Consider the following 23866-nt stretch of genomic DNA (forward strand, 5'->3'; position numbering starts at 1 on the left):
TTGAGGAGCCCAGTTTCTGGTTTGTGCTGAGGATTAGACAGCATGACCTGGACAGGGACCTAGAGGGATACCACCATCCTTCAGAATGTTGATAGATGTCCCCAGGAATGAGTCAGGGAAACTTTGGGAGTGACCAGATTTTAAACAAAGCCTCTTGGGGCCTGGCTGTGCACACTCTAGGATGGAGTAGGCGCTCAGTGCAAGAGAGGCTGTCTGCACAATGTGAGACTTTCCAGGGCTTCCTCCCTGCCGGGCGTCTCTGAGCTCCACCCAGAAGGGAGCCAAGGTCCACAGATCTGAGAAGCTGTCCCCACCAGTGTCCTGGCAGTACAGGGCTAGTGTCTCTTGGGACATTAGCCAGTGCCAGAGGGAGCTCTAGAGGTCCACGTCAGTTTCCTCATCTGAGAACACCGAAGAGGTCAGCCTGGACACAGCCGGGTCCTCCCTGACCAGGGAGGCCTGCAGTTGTCCTGCCTTCCATTCAACACACGACTGCTCCTCGAGATGCTGCCTGGGCTGACCCTTGGAGGCAGAGGAAAGGGCCACAACATTGGTGCCATCTTCTCCACGGGAGGGCCGGCTCCTCCCGGACACCTGCAGGCCGGCCTGACACAGCCACTGTGTTCCAGGGACTGGAGGTCTTGGGAGCCCACCTGTCCCAACCGGTGCCCTTGAGTTGGGCTCCGCTGCGCTCCATCTTGCAGGCCCAGCCACCTCTCACCTTTCAGAGCCCGTGGAGGACTCGTTAAGAGCAGCAGCTCTGGTGGGGCTGAGGCTCAGTTGGGGCCTGATCCGGGTTTCCCTCTCCTGCCCCAGAGGTGGTATGGGGTCCAGTGAGTTGCACCCTCTGCTGGGTGCCCAGTGTCACTGTGCTGGGGATGAGGGCCGTCAGGACAGCCCACAGGGACACCTTCTTCACTCCATTGCCTCCTTCCCCAGAACGCCATTACATCCTTTGTGTTTAACACACTGGCAGGATTTCCATGCCTTTATCTTGACCCCGGCTGGCTGTTGGTTCTGAGTAATCACATGGCTTCAGACTGATTTCTAAGACCCCTTCGCTGGGCTGAGAAAGAGCTTTTGTAAACAGCATGTTGGGAGACTGTAACAGGACAGCAGCCTTGGCAGCCTGAAACACCAGCTCCTTCGATGCTCACCAGAATCTCGTACCACGAGTGTTCTTATCACCCATTCATTGGGCTGAGAAACCCACGTCCAAGACGGCTTGGTCACAGCTCAGGGCCATGCAGCAGGGCGCGGGCAAGCCAGGGCACCCTCCTGGGCCTCTGACTGGGTGAGCTGACCGCCTCACTAAGCTGCCTCCGTGGGCTGAACCTCAGGCCTCAAGTGGCCCAGGAAGCTCTACCGGGCTACCGAGGCTCCTGGCAAGGACTTACTTTCCCAGGTCAGACAGCAGGGCACTGGCCTCAGGGCAGGCGGGCAGGCCCTGCCTATTCTGCAGAGCTCCACAGAGTGGGCTCGGTGCCAGGTGTCAGTCCCTGCTCCGCACATGTTGTCCATTTCAGGGGTAAAGACCATTTCATGTGCCTCGGTGACCGAGGGCTCTATCCCCAACCCTCTTGACCCAGCTTCAGTTTTTTAAAAACTGGAGATGAAGTTCACACCCATAAATTACCCACCTTCAAGTGAGCAGTTCCAAGGTGGTAGGTACTTCAGCCCGCACTACTCTGCGCCCGTGAACCTCGTCTCTCCCTTCCGCCTCCAGCCACTGCTCTGATGCCCATGCCCATGGATTTGCCCACTCGGGACACTGCATATAAATGGAGTCGTACGACACACGGTTCTCGGGGATGGCTTCTTTCACTAGTGTGATGTTTCCAAGGCCACCCACATAGTAGTATGATTGTGTATCAGAATTCCGCTCCTTTCAGGGATGAACAGTGTTCTGTTGAACAGGTGGATATACCACAGTTTCTCCATGCATCTAGTGGCGGACACTGGCTCTCTCCCACCTTTGGCTGTTGTGAAAGATGCCGCAGCTCAGTGTCCAAGGGAAGGTTGGGGTCCTGTTTTCTCCCTTGTGTTTAAACTCAGGAGCACAGTTGCTGGGTCCCATGATAATTCTGTGTTCAACTTTTTGACCCAGGTGCACTTTCATCAAGGGTCCCTTTGGCCCCTGAATCACAGCACCCAGAACTCCGCATTTGTTAGGCATTCAGTGTGTTCTGGCTGGGTGTGAAGTGACATGCTAGTCCCTGCCCTAAATTCAGATGCAGCACCTCCTGCCAGCCAGGCCTGCAGTATCCCCACCATGTCCCCCCCTCCTTATCCCAGCAATGGGATGGAAGCTTCCTTGTTCCCATTTTACAGATGGGCAAACTGAGACACTTTCCCCTGCATCCACAAAGCTGGGAAGTCACTGTCAAGGTTGGAATCCAAATCCCTTAACCCCAGTGTGAAGGTCCACTTCCGTGGAGGCTGTGGCCAGGGGGCTGGGCCCGAACACGGGAAGGCTCACGACGTGCCTGTGCCATCCTCCTGGACTAGGGCAGGAAGCGAGGGGTGTGCAGGGCAGAGTGGGAGAACTGGGGCCAGGGCAGCCCTGCCAGCCCCAGAGAAGCTTCACTGAAAGCTGAACATGGCCCCGGCAGTCAGGCAGGAGCAGCAGCAAGCAGCCCCCTGGGAAAGGCCATGTCCAGTGGGGTGGCAGCGCCTGGACCTGCTCCAGTCCGACACCTGTGGGAAGGGAAGATGGACTCACCCAAGAACCCTCAGCTGCGCACCTTCGAGGCTCTCTGCCTGTGCCTGATGAACGGGTTGGGCATCAGGACAGCCCAGGGCCTGCCTCTCCGCCATCCCCGTCTCCTGCGGCTTCTGTCTCTGTGCCTCCACTCTGCCTGCCCCAGGCCTACCCCGCTTCCCCAGGACCCCAGGTTCTCCCCACCTGCAAGGCTTCACTCAGCACCATCTGCGTCATCATGTCCTCTGGATCCCTCACACTCCGCACCTCCTTCCTCCCTGCAAGAGGGTTGGGCTTAGAGGCCAGAAAGACCTGTGCTTTCATGCTGTATGACTCCGGGCCGACCCTGACTCTCTCCGAGCCCTTTTCCCGGTGTGTGAAATGCTGATCCTGACACCAGCTTCCCTGGGAGTGATGAGCACTCACCCCACGCCGAGCAGTCTACTCTAGGGCGTCCTAACCCTCAGCAGTACTCAAGAAGGGGTAGCCCTTGTTGCTCTGGAGTCTGGGGCAAGTGCTAACCATGGTGCACCTGCCTTGCATCCTGGCCTGGAGGATGGCAGGGCTTGTGGCACCTTGTGTGGGGTGCTTTGTGTGGTGTGGCCCGGCACCCTTCACCCCAGCCTGACCTCTGTATGTGTCGGCAGCTGGACAAGATCGAGGGCGTGTTCGAGCGGCCCAGTGACGAGGTCATCCGGGAGCTGTCCCGGGCCCTGCGGCAGGCGCTGGGTGTTTCACTTTTTGGAATCGACATCATCATCAACAACCAGACGGGGCAGCATGCCGTCATTGACATCAACGCCTTCCCAGGTGAGCAGCCACCCTCACTGGGCCCCGGGGTTTTCAGCCTCTGTCTTTGAGCAGTGGCAGAGGAACATGCCTGTGGGGCCTGGGGTAGTGCTGCTCCACCTACACATCCTCGAGCAACAGTGGCCTGGGTGCCGAGGTGTGGGAGGGGCAGGGAGACCCGAGTGTCTGTGCCAGGAAGGCAGCAGGCGCAGGCACACTGTCTTCCACCCATCTCTGACCCTGTGCCATCAGTTGCACCATTGGTCTTGATTGGCCCAATCAGTCCATGCCTTGGGACTTTCCAGACTTAAGGAGCTGGAGGGAGCACAACCCTCCACAGTTTACACGTAGGAAAACTGAGGCCTCTAGAGAGAAATTGTCTTGGGTTACATGGTGCATTGGTGACAGGGCCAGCCACTCCCAGCTACATGCTCCTTCCATTGCCCTGTCCTGCAGTGCTGGGAGCCAGCATTGGGGCCCCGTCCCTAAGAGGGGGAGGCAGGACTAGGGCTCATGGGCCATGTTGCCTTCTGACCATTCAACTCCCCACCTCTCAGAGCTCCAGCCCCAGGTCCACATCCTGTCCCTGCCTTTATGGTCTGTGATGGTTCAAGTCACCTAACGTTTCAGCCCCCTTGTTACAGGAGATGGTGTGCATGGGGCTGGCTCCTGGCCCTGCTGGTTTCCTCCTCCACTGGCCTCCCATTCACCCACAGGCTTCTGCCCCACTGAGAAGGCATATCCCACCTGCTCTGCCTGGACCTCCGAGGCTTGTCTGGGGACCGAAGCAGAGTGGTTGCTTGGGAACAGCTTATGGGTTTCCTGGCAACCTGCCTGGGTCTCCTTTGCTCATGCCCTGTTCCAATCTCTTCCCAGGCCCCCAGCAGCCTAGGCACCTGCATTCTGGCTCTGCCCTGCCGCTCACCCCCAGCCCCAGGGCCAACAGGGCTGCCAGGCACCAAGTGGTGTTCAAGGCACACACAGTTCCCAGATCTGCCACATAGGAGCTTTGTGACATGGGCCTCTCTGAGCCTCAGTGTTTTACTCTGTAAATGGGGGCTGTGGTGGTGCATGAGCTAAGGAAGGCAAAGCTCCCAGCCCAATGACCGGTGCCACTGGGTGCTTTGTGAACAAAATCATAATCGCCACTGTCACGGTTAACAGTCCTGCGTCCTCAGCTGTAAGATAGGGACAGAGTGGCACAGCACAGGCCAGGGAGGCTCTGCCCCCAGAGCTCTTCTTTCAGGCCCCTCAGTGCCCTGTTCCAACCTGTCAGTGCCACCCGGCGCTCGTTCAACCCCTTGGCACTGGGCTCTGTGTCGGTGGTGGTGGTCACAGCTGCTCTGGGGACCCGCTGTGGCTCCTTTTCAGGGTACACTCCCTGGCCTCCTCCTTGCTTTCCAGGCTGGGTGCCAATTCTCACCCCTCCAAATGGGCCCAGGAGGGCAGGAGGTGCTGTCCAGGGCAGATCTCTTTGGAGGTGGTTTGTTGGCAGTCAGCAAATCCTCACCTGGCACTGAAAGCTGCTGGGTGTCTCCCAAGCGCTCTGCTGACATTCACATCCGTGAGGGGAACATACGCCTAATGGCAGGAGCAGTTTATAATCCAGACTCACCAGCCCTGGCCGAAGGGCTTTTTGCCATGTTTGTCTGTGGTATTTTGCTATAGTGATGAATGGAAAGCGGATGAACACACCCACCCCGTGCTCTAGATAATGGCTCATTGTGGCTTATGGTTTTGAGTTTGGGTGCTGATCCCAGTGCCTGGGGCACAGAGGACTGCCTTGCAGCTGTTCCCGGGTGAGAAAGGAAGAGTCAGACACCACCCACATGCCAGCCCCTCCTGGGGTGCCCGGATGTGGAAGCTGAGACACAGAATAGACACAGTGGCACCAATCCAGCCTCAGGCAAGGAGTCCGGTCATTATTTAGAGCATGAGGGGTGGCCTTTGGCCCCTGCCCCTTACCACACGGTGTACTGTTTGTGAGCTTTCCATGACCGTAACAAAATACCCGAGATACCGCAAAAGGACGAGTTTATTTTAGCTACAGGTTTGAATGTTTGGTCTGTGACCAGTTGGCCCCATTACTTTTGGACCTGACCAGGCAGCACCTTGCAGGGGGGAAGCCCAGGACAGAGAAAGCCTGTTCAGTTAATGGCCAGAAACGAAAGAGGGGGGGAAGTTGGGGGGCAAGGACACGCCCTCATTGACCGGAAGACTTCCTGCTGGACCCCACCTCTTGAAGGTCCCACTCATCATGAGGCTCTGTGGACCGGGGACCAGGCTTAACACATGGGCCATTGGGGGACTCTTAGCCAAACCACAGCAGTGGGTGGACAGGTGATTAAGTGAGATGCTGAGACCTTTCCAGCAGGGACAGGGACAGGACAGGGTAGGGTGTTTGCATCAGCTGAAGTTCTCAGCTTCCCACCCCTTGGGCACACCCCAAGGTCATGGGCCAGCCCTTTGGGGCCACATGCACCCAGCTTGATTTCCGCCAGCCTCCTCTTTGCTGATGCTAGCTTTCCCATGGGAGTTGGATACTGCAAGGGCCTCTGTTTCCATGAGCTTGTGATCTTGCTGCCTCCTCCCACCCCTGTGCTGACTCCCCGGTGCCCTCTGTCTCTCCAACCCCAGGATACGAGGGCGTGAGCGAGTTCTTCACAGACCTCTTGAACCACATCGCCACCGTCCTGCAGGACCAGAGCACCGGCGTGGGTGCCTCGGGGGAAGTGGCCCCGTTGAGGCACAGCAGGCTCTTGGCTGAGCAGGCGGGCAGCCTGGCGGGCGAGCGGACGTGCAGCGCCGGGCCTGGCTGCTGCAGCAGCATGATGGGCCAGGATGCACCCTGGACCGCAGAGGCCGACGGAGGTGGAATGGATGCGGGTGGCTCCACCAAGCTGCCACACCAGAGACTCGGCTGCACTGCCGGAGTGTCACCCAGCTTCCAGCAGCACCGCGTGCCCTCCCTGGCCACCAAGGCCTCCTCACAGTAGCCATGGAGCCTGGGACCCAGAGGGGCGGCGCGGGGCGCAGAGCACTCCCGCTGGGCCAGCAGCTCCCAGCGGGGATGCCACTAGGAATTCTCGGTGATCTGATGCTTCTTTTTTTAATTTTTAATCTGATTTTATGATGTGATCTAAATGAGGGGTGGGGGGAGATGAAGAGAACACCCAGTGGCCCTGCTCGTGGAAAAGGGGCACCCCGCCTAGTTCCTGCTGTGCAGATCTCTTCACTGAGTTTACACACGCTTGTGTTTTCAACACTAGGTCTGAATGTGAGGGGTGTGTGTGTGTGTGTGTGATCGTGTGATTGCTGTGCAAGTGTGCAGGGCTGTGTGTGTCTGTCTCCATGGCTGCTGAGGGCCAGGCCTCTGGGGACCCTGCAGGGAGGCCTGACCGGGCTGTTGGTGGCTGCACAGCCAGCGAATGAACTGTTCCCCTTGCTCCCAGCTCAAGGCTGTCCACACCCTGACCTGACCCTTCCTTCTCCGCCCTCCTGCCGTGTCTTCAGAGACCAGCACCGCCCTTGTGTGCAGGTGACCCCTCCCCTAAGCCGGGAAGCTCACAGGCCCCGTGGCAGAGTGGCAGAGCTCTTGCCGGGGGTCTGCATTATGACCCACCTCCCAAGGATGGGGCCGGGAAAGGAAGTTTCCTGTGGGCAGAGGCCGAGAGGCCCTTGGTTGCCGCCATTCTTGCCCTGCTCCCTGGAGTCACCAGGCCCCTCCATATGGGTCCAACCCAGTGCTGCCCCTTCCTGGGACCCAGAGGAGACCACCTTGCCAGGAGCCCTGGGCTGAATCCACCTGCACCCAGGATTTGTGCTAGGATTTTGGACAATTTCACGAGTCTTTGGCCCTCTGTCCCCTTGTCTCTAGTGGGTGGCTGAGACCAGAGAACTGAGGGCCAGCTTCAGCTCTAGGCCCGAGAGGCAGCCTGCTTCTCTGTGGCACCATGCTGAATGAGGCCAGTGTGGGAGCCTCCGCTGGGCATCAGGGCTATCTGGGGTCTTCTTCCTGGGTGGGAGGGGGACACCCAGCCCGTATGCATCACACCTGTCCGCACGTACCAGGCCTTGTTTGGCAAGCAGGCCCCACGCAGCCCTCCTGTGCTCACTGAAAGCCTGGGTGCTCAGCCAGCCTGCCGGGAGCTGCACCCACCTCAGACTCAACTCTGTCCTGTCACCGCGGCTGCAGGCCAACCACAGCTGATCCCAGAGCCCGTGAGATGGGGTTGTCTGCAGAGCCTTCTCCGGCCTGCCAGATGTGGACCCCGGGCGAGAAGCCTGGGGCCTCCTGAGCAGCATCTTGTGTCTTAAGAGGCCTCTGGTCTGTCCTCTGGTCCCGTGAGGCAGAGGCTGCCGAGGCAGACACACAGTGGGGCTGCTGGGGGCTTCCTCTGGGCTGGGCCGGAGCCAGGCGGAAGCCACCAAAGGGCCCAGCTTCCTTGGAAGGTGAGGGCCCCGGACTGCCACGGTTCCTCGAGCCAAGCATTGACCCTGATCCCAGGAAGCCGGGAATCGTGGACAGCCTCTTGCACTGCTTTGTCTCCGAAATAAACTACTGAATCAAACTGCATTTCGCACGCGTTTACAAAATGTTGATCACATTTGTTAATGTCATCCTCCTGGTCCTTAAACAGAAAGTGTTTAATAAAGGAGCTTTATGTCTTTTAAAAACCCCAGTGCTGGTCAGCCACAAGGACAGGCAAGGTGTGCGGTGTGGTCCAGCTGTGTCAGGTCCCTGTGCAGTGCGGCGTTCAGGGTCACGCATGGCTGCGTCCAGGGCTGAGTGTCAAGTAACTGCTTCCTGCAGGTCTCCACGCGGGTGGCAAGGGGGGCAGTTGTGTGTTCCAGAAATGAAAACCGAGGCTGAGGTGTGACCTCAGAGACCCTGCAGCTGTGGGGTGGGCGGGAGCCGCCTGTCGGGCTGGTGGATGCCGTCCAGCAGGCCCAGGAGCATTGACAAGGCTCCAGATGCCCTGTGGGGTGGCCCTGTGCAGCCAGGATGAGAAAACCCCAGGTGGCCCCGGCCTTGGGAGGCTGTGTTAGGGACAGGCAGTACCACTCTGGCCCACTGGGAGCGTTGCACCTACAGGAAGCCCTGCTAGGAAAAGCAGGTTGCTGGAGTTAGCAGCCAGCGTCACACTGAGCTGGAACCCAGGCCTCAGCCTCCATTCCTAGCTGGCCAGTGCATTGGCCCTGAGACCTGCAGCACCCTTCTTGGTGGTGGTCAGTGCATGGGGGTGCGACTGAGGCCACATGACAAGGCCGCATTTTGGCTGAGGCCTTGGGTAGTCTTAGGAGGTTGCCTGCATGGTGCCTGCGTGGAGTCTTTTGGAACAGAGGCCTTGGTTCAAGTTGTGCTTAAGGATGCTTTGGTTGTGAAATGATGATTTTACAAGCATGACATCTGCAGTGCTAGCTGCTGATGTTGGTCCTCACCAGGAGAGCCCAGGGGAGCCTGACCTTGACTAGGGCCTTTGCCACTGGTGTCGCGAAAGTGTGGGTTTTTGACATGTGGGTAGGGCTGGCCGGCAGTTACCCAGCGTCCTATGTGGGAGTCACATCTTGCATGTGGCCTGCCTGTGTCCTTAGTCCTATCAATGCAGGAAAAATGACCTTGAACAGGCATTCCTGTCCTCAGAGTCCAGCCAGTGGGCTTGATAGCGGATTGAAAGACCTAGTAGGAAGCTGGTTTTCCAGCTCACTGAGAAAAGTGTCTTCGAGACCGAGGGAAACTGTCCTTGATCTTTCCAGCCTGGTGCTTGGCTCTTGGGCAATCACACTGGCTGTTGGCCACAGAGAGCCACTGCATGGCCACACTGATGTCCCTGGGGTTTGTGTCTGCCCTCTCGTCCCTAGAAACTCTGGTCATTCACCCAGTGGGCAGCTCCCATCCTTGCCCCTGTGACTCCAGAGCCCTTGAGCTGGGCACCGGCTGTCCCTGAAGGAGCTCAGCTCCTCTGCACAGGTCACTGTGAGGTGGACAAGTGCAGTGACCCTTGATGGGGGGGTCTGGCTTTCGCCTTCTCAACTTGGCCCAGCCACACTCACTGCCATGTTCACCTGCCCCAGCCTGAGCCCCATTCGAACGATGCGGCTAAGGGTCCTTGCTTGGGTCCTGCCCTCCTGCCTCTGGCTCTCTGCACAGCCTTTCCCAGCACGGTCTTGGGTGCCCCCGTCACCTTGTGCAGAGGAGAGCTGCTTGCCATGGGTGGTGTGGCTTCTATGGCTGGATCCTCCTCCTGGCTGTGACCAGTAGAATGCCCCTCACCAACACTATCCAGGGCCTTTCCCAGATGGTGGTGCATTCTCTTTACTTCTTGAGTCTCCTGCAACCTGGCATCTTGGACAGGTGGGCCCCTCTCCAGGGTGCGCAGGTCACCTCTCTTCAACCCCCTCAGAGAAGCTTTCACTAGGACATCGATGGTTGTGCCAACCCCTCCACCTGTGCTTTGTGACAACTGCTGTTCGCTGCAACCCTACCCTGTTCATAAGCAGCTCTCCCAGAACCCAAGCTGGTTTGTACTTGGCTGTTATATATTTCTATGTATAAAATCTTGGCTTCTGCCCATCAGTGCTCTAAATTGGGTTGTGTGTCTGCTCCTTGTGGTTACAATGCAGCTGGCTCATCTTTGGGATGGGTTGCTTTGGGGGAAAGGTGTCCCTGGGCTCTCTCCCAAGTAGGCTTGGTAGAGGATGTTTTGATTTCTCCTGGCCTGGTGGAATATACCTCGTGTTGTTACTCTGTCACTGTCAGTGGCACGTGAACCTGTCCCTTTGGAACAGGTGAGGAAATAAACCCTTTGTGGCCATGGCCCTTCAGAGGGTGTACCTCTGCTTCGGGAACAGGCACCAGCAGCAACAGGCTTCCTGGGACCCCACAATGATTCCTGTCATAGTTTTCTGGTCATGCTGCCCGGCCCCTCCAGTCCTTACCACAGTCTGGCAAGGAGATAGAAAGTGTTATCCCCGTTCTGTAGATGAGGAAACTGAGGCCCCGTGAGGGCCCAGAAGGCCTGCTGAGCTCTCCAGCTAGTTAGTGCCGGGGGTGGGAACTCTGCCTTCAGTCTGAGGTCAAACTCTGGGTTTTCACTCCCAAACCTGGCCTGGTCAGAGCCACCACCAGAACCTGGGCCCTCAGAACATGGCTCCCAAATGGTACCCTGGACTTGGCTCTGCCTGGGTCCCCTTGGGGTGGCAGTGAGTGGTGCTCGAGCCTGGTCCACAATGCTTGTGCCCTCCGGCCCAAGGACAAAAGCACCACAGAGGTGCCTGCCAAGACCAGGCCTGACCCAGAAGTCTTGGTACCCTTGCCTGGAAGAGGCACCCACACTGGTTTGCACTTATTAGATGGAGGACCCGGAGCTGCCACCTGGATAGGTGACTTGCAGATCCCAGGCCAAAGCCTTGTCCTAGTCACCTGCTACAAGCTCAGGCCTGTGAGGCCCAAAGCAGCCATGCACAGATGTTTGATGAATGACTGAATGATAGGTCCTGGTGGTCCACCAACACACAGGGGTGCAGCGCCTCAGCCTGGCCTGTGCTGATTACATAATCTCACACAAACCCTGTGCTTAAATGTTGGGAGCCTCACTCTTGCCCTGTGAATTTGATGAGCCCTTTCACCTTTTCTGCCTCAGTTTCTTCCTTCTCAAAACTGAGACTAAGACCTGCTGTGTTCTAGGGAACCATTACATGCACAAAACCTCCAGACTCCCCACAGTCCTGTGCCTGTGGCCAGCGGTCCTGCTGGAGATAGTATGGACTCATGCAGTTCAGAGAACACATCAGGAGGTCCACAGCTGGTCTGGTGCCTATGGCCGTCAGGGCCCCTAGCTGGCCCCACAGGTGATGAGGGGACACAGCCCATTTGGAAGGGCAGCCTCAGAACAGGTAACACGTCCCAGCCTGCCTCGTGTCACCTACACCGTCCACGGATCCTTGAGGGCAGGTCAGCACCCCCATTCTCCAGATGCAGAAATGGAAGCACATGGGGGCAAAGCCACCCATAATCCCGCAGCCAGGAAGTGGCCCAGAAAGGAATCACCCCAGGCAGACTGAACCCCTCAGTCCCTTTGCCCAAGTCCAGTGTACCCCACCCCACTCAAGAGTTGACAAGGGAAAAAGTCCAAAAAGGAAAGTGCCCAGAGCGGATTTATTTTTCCTTAGATAAATTTAATACAGAATATATTATAGTCAGGAGTTCTCAGCTTTCACCAAAAGGTCAGAAGTTATTGCAGTTGTGCCCAGTGGATGCAAAGGTGGAGGGGAACTTCTAGAAAGCTGCCTGTGCGCACAGAGGAGTAATCCGCGTTGAAAGTTACGGGGCCTCCCCGAGGTGGGTGTTCAGGGCAGGGTAAGAGCAGAGAGGAGTGTGGGGGTGACAGGGTGGCCTGGGCTTGGGTGGGCTGGAGGACACTTGCCTACCAGAAGCAGCGTCCGGCCCATCTGGCCAGGACCTGTAGAGGGGACAACAGAGGCAGGACCATGGGGTGACCTGGGGCCCTGGCCGGCTGTCCCCGCTGATGCCTCAGCCCCTCCGCAGCGCCTGCAGCTGGTGGGCCGCCTTCTCCAGCTCTGCCTCGATGGCTGACAGGCTCTCCAGCTCTTGGTCCTAGGACAGAGCATTGAGGGTCACTGCAGGGCTGGCCTGTGCCAGCAGCACCGAGGGACAATTAGCCAGACTGGCAGGGCTCCTGGTTAGCTGTGTGGCCTTGGACAGGTGGCTTTACCTCTGTGAGCCTCATCTGTTTCATGGCGACAATGACGTCGCCCTGCTGGGCTGCCCTGAGGACTGTGATCACAAGAAGGCGGGGAAGCTGCCCCTGGGAGCCTCTTCTCGGCCCCACTTCGTCCTAATGGTTCAGGGCACGTGGGAAACAAAGCTTCCATCCCTTTAGGCAGCACCACTGACACATACATCCGCACAGGGAGCAGTGGCTCCCATGATCAACCTGGCCTGGCTTTGGTTCTGTGCTCTAGTCTCTGTCCTATGGAGAATGTGGGGTAGGCTGGGTGCTATGACGGCACCCACACCCACCTGCCTACAGCTGGGCCTTCTTCATCCTTGGTCCCGATCTTTGGGGATCCCAAGTTCTGGCAGCCAGTGTGTACAGGGACGGAGGCACGCCCCTCTGAGCCCTGTTCTGTGACCCAGCCCCTGGCCACCTCCCTGGTCTTCACCTACAGGGGTTGTCTTCCTGGGGTCCCTGCTGATTGGGACTGCTGATGGCACACCTTGTCCACAGGGTCACTGACAGTGGCTGCCCTGGAGACAGGGGCTTGAGCTCTGTGGTGCTCGTCTTGTACTGGGAGGAGGAGGCCCTCACCCCATCTTGTCCTCAAGACTCTCGGGTCCCCATTTCTCCACCTGCCACCTGGGGTTCCCCCTGCTTGTACAGAAGGGAAGCTGGAGGGAAATTCTCCCTGGTGTCAGTGGGTGGGGAAGGGCCAGGTGCTCAAGGCCGCTCCACCTGTGCTGGGTTCACAGCTGCTGCCCCTGAGCCTGTCCGCCCAGGCTCAGGGAACATGGGCATATGCCCTCTCCCAGCTCCAGTGGCCAGGAAGGGGCCTTCTTCCTCTCAGGTTGCCAACAAGGCCCCCATCCCAGGCCCGGAGAGAGGGTCAGGGCCCAAAGAAGGGGCCACTCCTTCTGGGTGGGCAAAGAAGGGCCTTAGGGTCAGTGCTGTGGACAGGTGTGGCACCCTGGAGCCTCGCTTCCACCTGGGCCTGCAGCTTGAGCCAGGTGCCACCAGGGCCTCCTCCAGCTGCCAAGAGCCCGGCTCCCACCTCTCCCGGGGGCTCCACCAGTATCCCTGCACCACCCCAGTCAGCTGCCCAAGTGGCCCTAGGCAGGCCAGGTCTTCAAACTCGTGTGTGTTGTTGTGACAATGAGGTGAGCAGAAAGGACTCCTTATCCCCATTTCCCAAATGCGGTACTGGTGAGGCTCAGAGGAGGGCACTGACCTGCCCAAAGCCACACGGCTGAGACAAGGATGAACCCAGGTCTGACACATGTCCGTGGTCCCTACCGTTCACCACACCCCAGGGAACATCTGGCCCTGTCCCCCCTCTGCCATCGTGGGCCTCAACCTGGAAGGACAGTGTGCCCAGGTGGTCCGGGGTCCAGGAGGACCTGCCTGCACCAACTGCAAAACCTGGCCCTTAGTGTCCTGCCCACTTCCCTCCTAGCTCTCAGGGCCACAGCTCCCGAGATAGTCCTGCCAGCTCCTTCTTTTTCCAAGCCCTGCCCGTCACCCCCATGACCTGCTCACAAGCTGCACAGGCTCCTGAAGGCCTTCAGGAGGAAGTCTCCACTCTGCCTGCCACTCGCCTCCCTGCCACTCACCTGTCCTCCTGCCCACTGTGAGCTAGGCATTCCCCTCCCTCAGAAGCCCCTCTCTGAGCACCTCTCTAGCCCCAGGTGCCAGGGGACCATGTCCCCGCAGTGGGGCCAGGGACACGTGTCAGGGTGGGCCGGCACGTCCGGGGCCTGGCCCAGGGCTGGCATCTCCCCGTACCAACCTCTGCTCTGCGGTTGGCACTGCCCTCCTCCTCCTTCTTCTCCTCACGGAAGCCATGGGCCTGGAGGGGCAGGCCAGCCTCGATGCTGTCCTCCCGGGAAGACGGCCTCCAGCCTCGTCGAAGCTGCGGCCCAGAGCCCCGGAAGTCATAGGCCGGGGCCTGGAAGGAGAGCTTCATGGAGCGGTCAGGGTCGTCCTCCTGGTCCTCCCCCTCCAGCCGCTTCTCGGCTGCCAGCTCTTTGGCCAGCTGATCCATCCTGCTCCAGCGCTCGGCGTCCTCCCGCTCCCTGGAGAGCCGCTCCTCCTCCTGCTCCAGCTCCCTGCTCTTCCCACCCCGGAAGGGGCCTTGGGGGACCCCTGCCATCTCCTCCTCCTCCTGCTCCTGCTCTCCCTTCCCCTCGGTGGGCCGAGCCTCCTCAGTCCCAGTCTTCCCAGCTCCATCGACATCCAGGGCCTCGGACCAACCTGGAGCAGATGGTGACAAGAGTAGGAAATGAGGAGAGGCCGCCATTTTCCCCAGTGTCACTCCTGGGGCCACAGGTGGGATCTCAGGGTCCAGCCCAGTCTCTCCACAGGGACCCCTCAGAGGGAGGCGCCATCTTGATCCCATGTTTCTAAGACCCTCTCAGCTCAAAGGGGTTGGATAGTTAGAGCCCACCTCCTCCTCTGGCCCCTCGCCCTGGGAGCCCCTGACCCAGCCTGAGGGAGGCCCTGATAAGACCCTCAAGAGAAGCCAGAGTCTCCTAAACCCTAGTAGAAGCTGACACTGTCCCGGCTCAGCCTGCTCCCACCCGACATACTGTCGGTCTGTTGCCAGAGCCCACCGGCCATTCACCCTGCAAAGGTCTCTTGCCTCCCAGACTGGAGGTGGCTGTTGGGGTCAGACAAGCCAGGGTTGGACCCTCAGCGTTCACTACCCATGAGCTGTATGACCTTGGGCAAATCCCTTAACCTCTCTGAGCCTCATTTCTCCATCTGGAACATGGAGATAACACCAATGTCTCCAGACAGTGATGAAGGTGGAATGAGAAGGTGGAATGGATGATAAGGTCCCTTCCACCCACCCCATCTCCCAGACATGCTTGTTGAGGTCCCTGTCACCCCACGTACTGTCGCCTTTCTGGATCTCCTTGTCACTGAGATCCTGGTGAGAGTTCAGCACTGCAGTGGGGTCTTCTCCCCCGGGCACAGCCTTCTCTCCGGCGTCTCCGGCCTCTTCGTCTTCCTCCTTTTCCTCCTCTTTCTCCCTCTTTTCCGGCTGCCCTTGCTCTGCGCCTGTGCCCTTCTGGCCGTCCTCTAGACTCTGTGCAGGGCTTGGGTGTTCCTGGCTGGGGAGGCTGGCTGGCAGCTGGGTGTTGGGGGCCTCCTGCTCCTCCTCCTCCTCACTGGGGGCCCGCTTGCTCCCTGAGGTCACAGAGCCCTGCCTAGGTTCCGGGAGGGCCTGGGGCCTAGCTTCTTCTGTGGCTTCAGCATTCTCCTCCTTACCATCCCCTCCTCGCTCCATGGCATCCTTGGGGGAAGCTTCCTCCATCACGTCTGCAGAAACAACAGGGCAGAGTCAGGCCCTGAGGACCAGGCTGCATGCGGGGCCTCCCCAGAGGCCAATTTCAGATCTTAGTCACCACATGGCTTGGCTGCCATCGAGCCCCAAGACAAGCATTAGAGTTAAGCTCTGTGTCTGGGCTTTGCTCTGGGCACAACTAGATGGTGTTTCTTTAAGTCTGCCTCTTAAAACAGGATGTGATTTAAAAACTAAAAACTAAACCCAGCAGGGGATTTAGCTCAGTGGTTCTGCCACCTGCCTCACAAGCGCAAGATCCTGAGTTCGATCCTGGTACAAAAAAACCACAAAAAACCAAACCCAAAAATCAACAGACCTTGAAAATGACCCCAGAAGACAGCAATCTGAACTGAAAATTAGGACATCAGCTGAACTGCTGTGTGATTTTGAGCAGGTCGCTTAATCTTTCTGTGTCATAGGCAACAGGGACTGCATTGTCCCTTCCACGTGGGGTTTCTCTGTCTTGGGTATCTTGTCAAAGTGCTCAGTTCCTTAGTATTTGCAGGGTTTTATTAAAAGGTATTTTCTTGGCGACAATAAACTCCCTCTCATCACAAGAATGATCACCACCGAACAAAGCATGGCCAAGCACAGGCCACTGTTTGAGTGTCACCAGGACTCCAGGGGACCGGTGGTCCTGTGCCTGTTACAGAGAGACCCAGACTGGCCTTCAGAGAGGTTAGGTGACTTGTCCCTGCTCCTGCAGGCTGTAGGCAGCAGAACTGAGCCTTGATCCCATGTCTCTAAACAGAGTTCAGGGTCATTTGGAATTAAAGCTTCCAGGGGCAAGCTCACGCCTGCACACAGATGTTCTATCTCTTCCCTGCTGCCCTGCAGGCTCCCCTGGGCCCCAAGCAGCACCCCAAGTGGCCACAGGGTGACAGCTTGGGACAGTGTGCAGGCAGCCGGCCTCACTGCCACACTGCAATGCCACTGTGACCCAGCTCCCGGAAACGTGCCTTAGCCGCCCACTGCCATATGCAAAGAGCCTGCAGTTTGTGGCTCTTTCTGAAGGGCAGATGGGTGACAGGGTGTCACATCGCCCGGAGCCGTGACCCCTTTGACTCCTGAAAGCTCTTTGGTTTCAAGAATGTTAACCCAGTTTACTTAGCATTCTGAGCCCGCTGCTCCACATCCTCCTCCAGCTTGGCCACTCTAAGGGGCCACCAAGGCCCTGTAGGCATTCTGGGGAGGGCCACGGGGCAGACCCAGGGTAGGCACTGCCAGGCCAGAGACTTTCTGCCCTACAATGCCAGCCCTGAGGTGGGCAGGTGGGACCCAGATTCAAATCCTTATCAGGGGGCTCACCTTGGGCAAAGGACTTAATCTCCCTGGGCCTCAGTTTCTCCATGTGCAAAGGGAAGGAAATACCAGCTAACATTCGGGCTTAAAGGAGGTGCTCCGGCTCCGTGGAAACCCTGACCATTGTGACTATGGTGTTCGCCGTCCTCGCTTCCCCACCCACTTCCGGCCAGCCGAGTGGCACTGACCTTTCCGCTTGGCCTTGTCGCTGTGGTTCCCCACAACCTCTGAGAGCTCCTCCTCGAAGCTGCTGTGCTTTTTCTGCTGCTGTGCCCTCTCCTTGGTCCCTGGTGGAGAGCAGGACAGTCCCATTTGCCCCAGCCCCAGCACCTCTGGCCACAAGACCGAGGCCCATGTACAAATCAGCTGCATCCAGTTGGGGCTGCCCAGTGAGACACCGAGGGACCCCGGCCCCTCAGGAGTCCCGGCCAAGCCCTGCACCTGCATCTGAGCCCAGGGCTGCCACCCGCTGCCGTGAACTCTAAGCCCCACTCCCCTGCCTGAATCCGGGGCTGCCCCTCATTACTATAACCCCCAAGCCCCTCTCCCTGCATCGTCCCAAGATGCTGCTGCCACCTCTTCTTACTGTCTCCATGCCTGTGCCTGCTTCTGGATGCTGGCTTCTCGGCCAGGTCAGCTCTGCAGCTGTTGATGGTTTTTCCCCCAACGTAGGGATTTTGGGGTGGCTGTGGGCCAGCCCTGGCCTGGACAGATGTGGGTTCTAGCCCTCTCCTGGGCATTACATAGCTTGGGGACCTCGGGCAACATAGGCTCTCCACGACTGGATGCTCATCCATAACCACTGTTGACACAGGTAGGAACTAAGGTAGAGGCAGGTGTGCCAGGTGTTACAGAGCCCATGGCAGAGTGGAGGTGATGAGGGCTGAAGATACACACAGTGCCTGTACAATGGAAAACAACCCCATACCTATGCATAGGATGCTGTGTATGCTGGATCCACACCCTGTACACACACACACACACACACACACACACACACACACACACACACACAAACACCCAGATGTTTCCAGACACATTCTCCTCTAACAGTCTTCCTTGACATGATATTTAATTATTCAAATGTAAGCTGCCCATTCAATGTTTAATTTTAAAATTATCGTATTATAGAGCGGGGCATGGTGGTGCATGCCTGTGGTCCCAGGACTTGGGAGGCTAAGGCAGGAAGGTTGCTGTGAGTTCGAGGCCAGCCTGAATTACAGAGCGAGACTCTGTTTCGAAAAAAATTTATGATATTGTAATAAAATATTTCATGCTTAGCTTAAAAAATCTAAGCCCAGCATCGATGATGGCAAAGTTCATAATAGACAGGTACTAGCAGCCAGGGCTCTGCCTGCACCTGCTATGCACCAGGCACCCATTTTGAGTTGTGACAACCACATGGGCAGGCGTGTGCTGCTGGGCAGCGCCCCAAGCGACAGAAAGCAGGCATGATAACCGGGAGAGGCATGGACGGAGGAATCTATTTGCCTCCTCCCAGATTTCTCCTGTTCTCACACACAGCCCAGTCTGCCCCAAGGGCCCAGAGTGGGGGCTTCCTGGATCAGAGCCACCTTCACCCCCCACCCCTAGACCCAGGCCAGCCCTGAAAGTGGGGCTTCCTCGAGTTGGAAGCAGGTGCCAGACTCAGGCACAAGGCGCCAGTGATCTTGGCCCCCCCTTCTGCATAAATGGCACTTCCCTCGGGGAGTCAGCCAGGGGCAGACAGGGGCAAGACCCAAGTTTTCCAATCAGCCAGGGCAGTGCTGTGCCTTGCGGCAATCCTGGAAGGAGCTGGGGGGAGTAGCTGTCTGCTTGAATACTCTCAGAGACAGGGAGTTCACTATCTTACAGTTACTCCACTCCCAATAGCATCTGTGGATTTTCTTAATCCCTCAGGGAGACATGCCTCACCCTGAAGCCCCCTGCAAGTCTGGTCTGTGTGGGGGCAGGTAAGACACCGCCTCCCCCTTTACCCCTTCAGCAGGCACTCACAAGGGAAAAGGGCCCCTCTCCTCTTGTGATCAATTTCTTTCTCAGCTTACAGAAGAAAAGAATCCTCTCCACATTGTAGTCCTGCAAGTGCCTTTCCTAAAATGGCTGGACTCCAGACTCCGTCGGGTATTAGGAAAGCTGCATCTGATTTTGATGCAACCCTACTCACTGTGTGACCTTGGGCCAGATACTCAACCTCCGTGGGCTTTGATCTCTTTAATGATATCAATAATAGATTACTGGCCCGGTGGCATGGAGGACCTACCTTTCTGCTCTGTAACTGAAAAGAAATAACCAAGTACCCCAGAGGGTCTTGTTCAAACTTCCACCCTGATTTCTGACTCTTGGTTCCTGGAATTTCCCCAGAATCGTGCGCAGCGGCTGGGAAATACCTTGGAGAGCTAGGTCTTGCAGCTCCCTCAGCAAATTCTGGTGTCGCAGGATAGAAAGGATCCGTTCGTCTGCAGGGAAAGAGCCAAGTTATGGGTGGTTTCCAGAGCGTGACTGAGAGAGAGATTACCATCAATATTTCCAGCTGAGCACAAGGGATTTGTTCTGGAAACTCAAAGCCAGGTGGCAGCAGTAAGATTAAATATTGAGATAAAGGGTCTAAGTACATTTCCCACCAGGCTGTTGCCCATGACATCCGCTCTGCCTGCAGGACCCTTTTTTCACTTTCTACCTGTTGATTGCCAATGCTGCTTTCCAAGCCCAACCTAGATGGGACTGGCTCTACCCAGCAGCTGGCCAAGACCTGCCTGTGCTTGGAAAGGTTACTCCTTATTCATCACAGATCCATGGGGTATCTGCCAGGTGCCAGGCTCCATTCTGACACTGGGGATATAGCACACAAGATCCAGGTGACGGGGAGCTCACGGTCTGGTGGCTTGTTCTTCCAGCCCTGGCTTCATTCTGCCTAGAATTTCAGCACACTGTATTCATGTTATGTCCCTTCTGCTAGTCCATAAGCTCTGGGAGAATAGGAACAGTGACTCCCTCAGCACCAGTCCCCTTCAGACTCCAGCTCAGTGCTGGCCTAGGCTGACTAAATGATTGGTTCCATCAAAAGCCACACACCCAGTCTTCACCTCCCAGCCCCAGCCTTGGACTCCTACCTCCTCGGAGGATCTCCAAACACTCCTGGCTGACAGGCATGGGGCTGGGCTTGGACAGCGAGTCAGAGATAACCTCGACAATGCACTTCATCACCTGGGAAGACGGTGGAGGAAAGGTTGGGACTGGTTTGGGCATGGGGCTCAGCCCCCAGGGGCTCTAGAGGAACACTGTCTGTTGAGAACAGAAGGGCATCTGCTTTGGTTTCCATGAGTATGTGGATGCCTGGCTCAGGAACCTCACTTGCCTTAGCCTGACAGTAACAACAATGGCAGAAAACCTTCCTATGCTGTCTGCCATGGGCCAGGCATTCCAATCACATGGCCAGGCAAGCAGGTGCCCCTCTAGGGCTGATCACAGGGAGTGTGGGCTATGGGGCGGGTACTGCTATCTTCTTGTCCCAAGGTCATTTCTCTAAGGCTAAGGAACTCTTCTGGGAATTAAGAGGATGTTTTCCAAAGTCCTGAGGCCTCACAGATGCTTCAGGGTCAGGATTGCCCAAAAGACAGCAAAGACCTTCCCTGGTTCTGCCTTGTTTCCAGACACCTGCAGTGTAATCATGTGCAGGAGGTGACAGTCTCATAGTCTGGCTGGATAAGGGGCACACACTGGGTACACCTGGGTCCCCATCCCAGGCCAGCAGCAGCAGCCATACCTCTGAACATCTTATCCAGTGTCTGGCAAGCTGCTATGGATCACTAGGCACCTGATAAATGGACCTCTGGTGCTGGTGCCAGTGGAAGTGTGATTTCTTAGCAGTGTGACCTTGGGCGAGTGACTTAACCTCTCAGAGCCTCAGTGTCCTCGTGTGTAAAATGGGAGCAAGAACGCCTTCCCACTGCCCACCGAGGGTACAGAGGCACAGATGGGGAAACATTCTATAAAGCGTGAAGTGCCACACGTGCCCAAGGAGGGCTTCACAACTTCAGACTTGCTTCAACAGCCTAGGGCTCGGAGAGAAGGAGGTGTCAGACGTGCATCGGCTATGCTGGCGGTGAGTGAGGGGGTGGGAGGCTGTGTCTCTGGGATGCCAAGGCAACCAGTCCAGGGATCCAGGATGGCACACTGGCAAACGCTCTACAGTGTGTGCAGTCACAGCCGCAGATGGAACATTCAGGTCAACCAGCTGCTCTGGTGCCCCTGACCCCAGCTGCTGGGCATGACATGGTGACTATGGGGTGGTGAATACAGGATCTGGCAAGCAGTGCCCAGCAGCCTGTGCCCTGACCTCCCTGTAACCTCAGACCTTGCCTTGTGCATATCAGATAACCACGGTTTGTGAGGGCCGATTCTGGGAGGCAGGAATTGCATAGCGGTCCTAGGGAGGCTGGAGAAGTCCAGAAGGGAAGCACTAAGAAAAACAGTGCCCATTTATTGAGGACCTACCGTTTGCCAAGCACTTCATATCCATGACTTCTACTCTTCCCACCTCCCTCAAGGGAGAGGGAGGAAGAGGAGGCTCAGAGGAACTGAATGTTCCCAAAACTGCACAGCTAAAAGGAGTGGTAGAGGTTTCAATTCTGGCCTATGTATATTAGGAAATGTAATTAACAAACTGAGGTTGAAATCTCTTTGATGCTTTTGGTTTAAACTGTAGCCTCTCATAGAAGAAAACAGCACCTAGAAAATGAGGAGTAGACATTTGTGACTCCAGTGGAGATGAGATAAATATGAGTACAGGGCCTGGGAAAGCAGCCTTGACTCAGATGGGAAAATTCCTGGTGTGGAGTCTTCCTTACTGCCAGAGGACTCCCCGCCCCCCCCACACACTGGTGTCCCCTAAGGTCCTTTCCATGGTGACCTCCACCAGCAGCCCCCAACTAGCCAGAGTTCAGGGCGAAGAAGCCACAGTCAAAAATGTTTTCACTGTGGCCCTGTGGGAGAGCTAGGGTTTGAACGCCTCCTGGTGTGTGTGTGTGTGTGTGGGGGGGTGCTACCAGATCTAAAGGGGAGGCCAGAGCCGGGCAGGTCTGTGCACAGCCATGACCACCGGAAGCCACTCCCACCAGCCACTGGGCCTCCTGGATTTGGAGTGTTCAGGACCTGCACCTGGACCCAGCAGGGAGCACACAGGCCCCTTTGGGCTGCACAGGAGCTCAGAGAGAGCTGGGGGAGTCCCCACATCAGGACAGCAGGAAAAGCAAGAAATCTTTGATATCTTCTTTTGCAAGCTGTCCCTGGGCTCAGCAGCCGCAGTGCTGGCTCTTGACCTTGTGCCAGACTCACTCCTGCAGCTGCCCAAGAACTGGCTGGGAGGTGTCCGCCCCGGAACCTCCTCCCCCAACCCAGGGCATCCCCAATGCTCCTGCTTACCTCGATGTCCCCTTTAGTCCTAGGGCTGTTCACGGGGAGGGCAGTGACTGGGAAGAAAAGAGAGCACCCCGGTCACTCCTCTGTACTAAGAGGAGCCCAGGCCCTCCTGACTGGGTTCAGGGGCCCATTCACCCGGTGCTGCCCCTCACAACTGTCTGCACCCACCCGAGAGGCCAGGGCCCATTCTGTTTCCCTTCCTCGGACGCTGCCTCCGGGGCTCATCCCCCCATTCCAGGCTGCACTGAAGGGCCTTACCCCTTCCCTTGGGGAAGCTCCTCCTGGGAGTAGGGGTGGGGTGGGGACGTGTTCTAGAGGGAGGCAATTGCCACGAAAACAAGGGCAGCGGTGCAGTGGGACTGGGGTGGGGCCAGCAGCGTGGAGAGGGTGAAGAGCGGGAGGGATTCTAAGAGAAGACACGTGGGAGAGGGAGAGGGAGAGGGTAAGAGGGTGAGAGGGCAGGCGGCGGCAGTCCTTCCACCTCCCCCAGTGACCTTGGCTGCCCCGGGGCGAAGCCGGCGCTGGCCCCGATGCAGCCGAGACGCCGAGCCTGGACTAGAGGTGGGGGCGCGAGGGGGCCCTGTCCCCGCGCCTGGGAGTCCGGTCCGGGTGTCCCGCGGGGCCTGGGTGGAGGCCACGGTGAGAATCAGGTGGAGGAGGCGCTGCCCGTGGTGCTGAACTCTGGCCGCGCCGAGGGGACGCGTGGACCTCGGGCTGGCGGGGCGCCCGGGGACCCTCTCGGCCGAGCCCCCGGCTCGCTCACCTTGCCCGGCGCACAGCAGGAACGCCAGGACGGCGGCGGAGCGTTTGGCGAACCCCGGGCGCGGACCAGCTGGTGGCGTGGGGACCGGCAAGGCGGCCTCATGAGGGAGGCTGCTGGGCCGGCGGCGGGCGGGAGCGCAGCGTCTCGGGGGGCGAGCGTCCGCGGGTCCGTCGGTCTGCCCGCGAGCCATCGCGCGCCGGGCTGGAGTACTGCAGTACTAGCAGCAGCGCCCGTGTGCCCTGCTTATATACCCCGACCCCGGAAATGACGTCATCGGGCCGCCCCCTGCCTCTTTCCCCCACCCCCCGGGGTCTGGCTCCACCTTGCTCCACTTCCAGCCTCACCTCTGGCATCTGGCGGCCTCCGCCGCTCGCAGCTGCTGAGACTGGCAGCGAACAGTGTCTAGCTTGCAGGAGGTGGCCCAGAGCCCTCAACCGATCCTCCATCCCCCAACGGTGCCACCGATTCCCTGTATGTTGGTGCGCAAGTCGCTCCCTATCTCTGGCCTCGCGTTTTCCCACCTGCACCGAGGTCCCTCTGTGGACAGTGCCAGGCTCCCAGCTTCCTTCTACTCCGCGCGCACTGGAGACATGTTCACCATGCAGGGGTCCTCGAAATATCTCCGATGTTCTAGAAAGGCCTCCCCATCCCGTCTGCACGAGGCACAGCCCAGTTTTGTGCCCATGTGTATTTATTTATTTAGTCGTCACTGCTTTCACAGTGCCCAGTGCTGGGCGCAATGGCACAGAGGGCTATTCACAGATGGCTGTTGCACGTGCGGAGAGCAGGTTGGACCCATGGGTGTG

At 57.9% G+C, this 23866-nt stretch overlaps 2 protein-coding genes across 4 annotated transcripts in view; one reads left to right on the plus strand and one right to left on the minus strand.

Annotated features, from left to right (window-relative positions):
* Itpk1 (inositol-tetrakisphosphate 1-kinase) overlaps positions 1 to 8066 on the plus strand; it is a 148322-nt gene extending 140256 nt beyond the window's left edge. For all 3 annotated transcript variants that reach the window (XM_087195503.1, XM_087195502.1, XM_004837032.4), the window contains 2 exons: positions 3349 to 3511; positions 6128 to 8066. In XM_087195503.1, the coding sequence (XP_087051629.1) occupies positions 3349 to 3511; positions 6128 to 6486 (522 nt within the window). In that variant the 3' untranslated portion in view covers positions 6487 to 8066. The remainder of the gene's footprint in view (positions 1 to 3348; positions 3512 to 6127) is intronic.
* A 3563-nt stretch (positions 8067 to 11629) lies between these two features.
* Positions 11630 to 23321, minus strand: Chga (chromogranin A). Its single transcript, XM_004837031.4, has 8 exons — positions 23061 to 23321; positions 22301 to 22347; positions 19990 to 20083; positions 19267 to 19335; positions 17068 to 17166; positions 15127 to 15552; positions 14018 to 14481; positions 11630 to 12107 (listed from the first exon to the last, which is right to left on the minus strand). The coding sequence occupies exons 1-8, from the start codon at positions 23248 to 23250 to the stop codon at positions 12024 to 12026; spliced, it is 1473 nt and encodes a 490-aa protein (XP_004837088.1). The 5' UTR covers positions 23251 to 23321; the 3' UTR covers positions 11630 to 12023.
* Positions 23322 to 23866: the final 545 nt, after the last annotated feature.

Source organism: Heterocephalus glaber, unplaced genomic scaffold (assembly GCF_053883595.1).
Source record: "Heterocephalus glaber isolate CG9 unplaced genomic scaffold, H.glaber_assembly_v1.0 deba00001608, whole genome shotgun sequence".
NCBI classification, from domain to species: Eukaryota; Metazoa; Chordata; class Mammalia; order Rodentia; family Bathyergidae; genus Heterocephalus; species Heterocephalus glaber.

Excerpts from the sequence above, each read along its gene's own strand:
- Chga (XM_004837031.4), bottom strand. The coding sequence starts at position 23,250 with ATGGCTCGCGGGCAGACCGACGGACCCGCGGACGCTCGCCCCCCGAGA. Across the intron at positions 22,348-23,060 it reads CCTGCTGTGCGCCGGGCAAG|TCACTGCCCTCCCCGTGAAC; the intron begins GTGAGCGAGCCG and ends TTTTCTTCCCAG. Across the intron at positions 20,084-22,300 it reads GGACTAAAGGGGACATCGAG|GTGATGAAGTGCATTGTCGA; the intron begins GTAAGCAGGAGC and ends CCGTCTTCCCAG.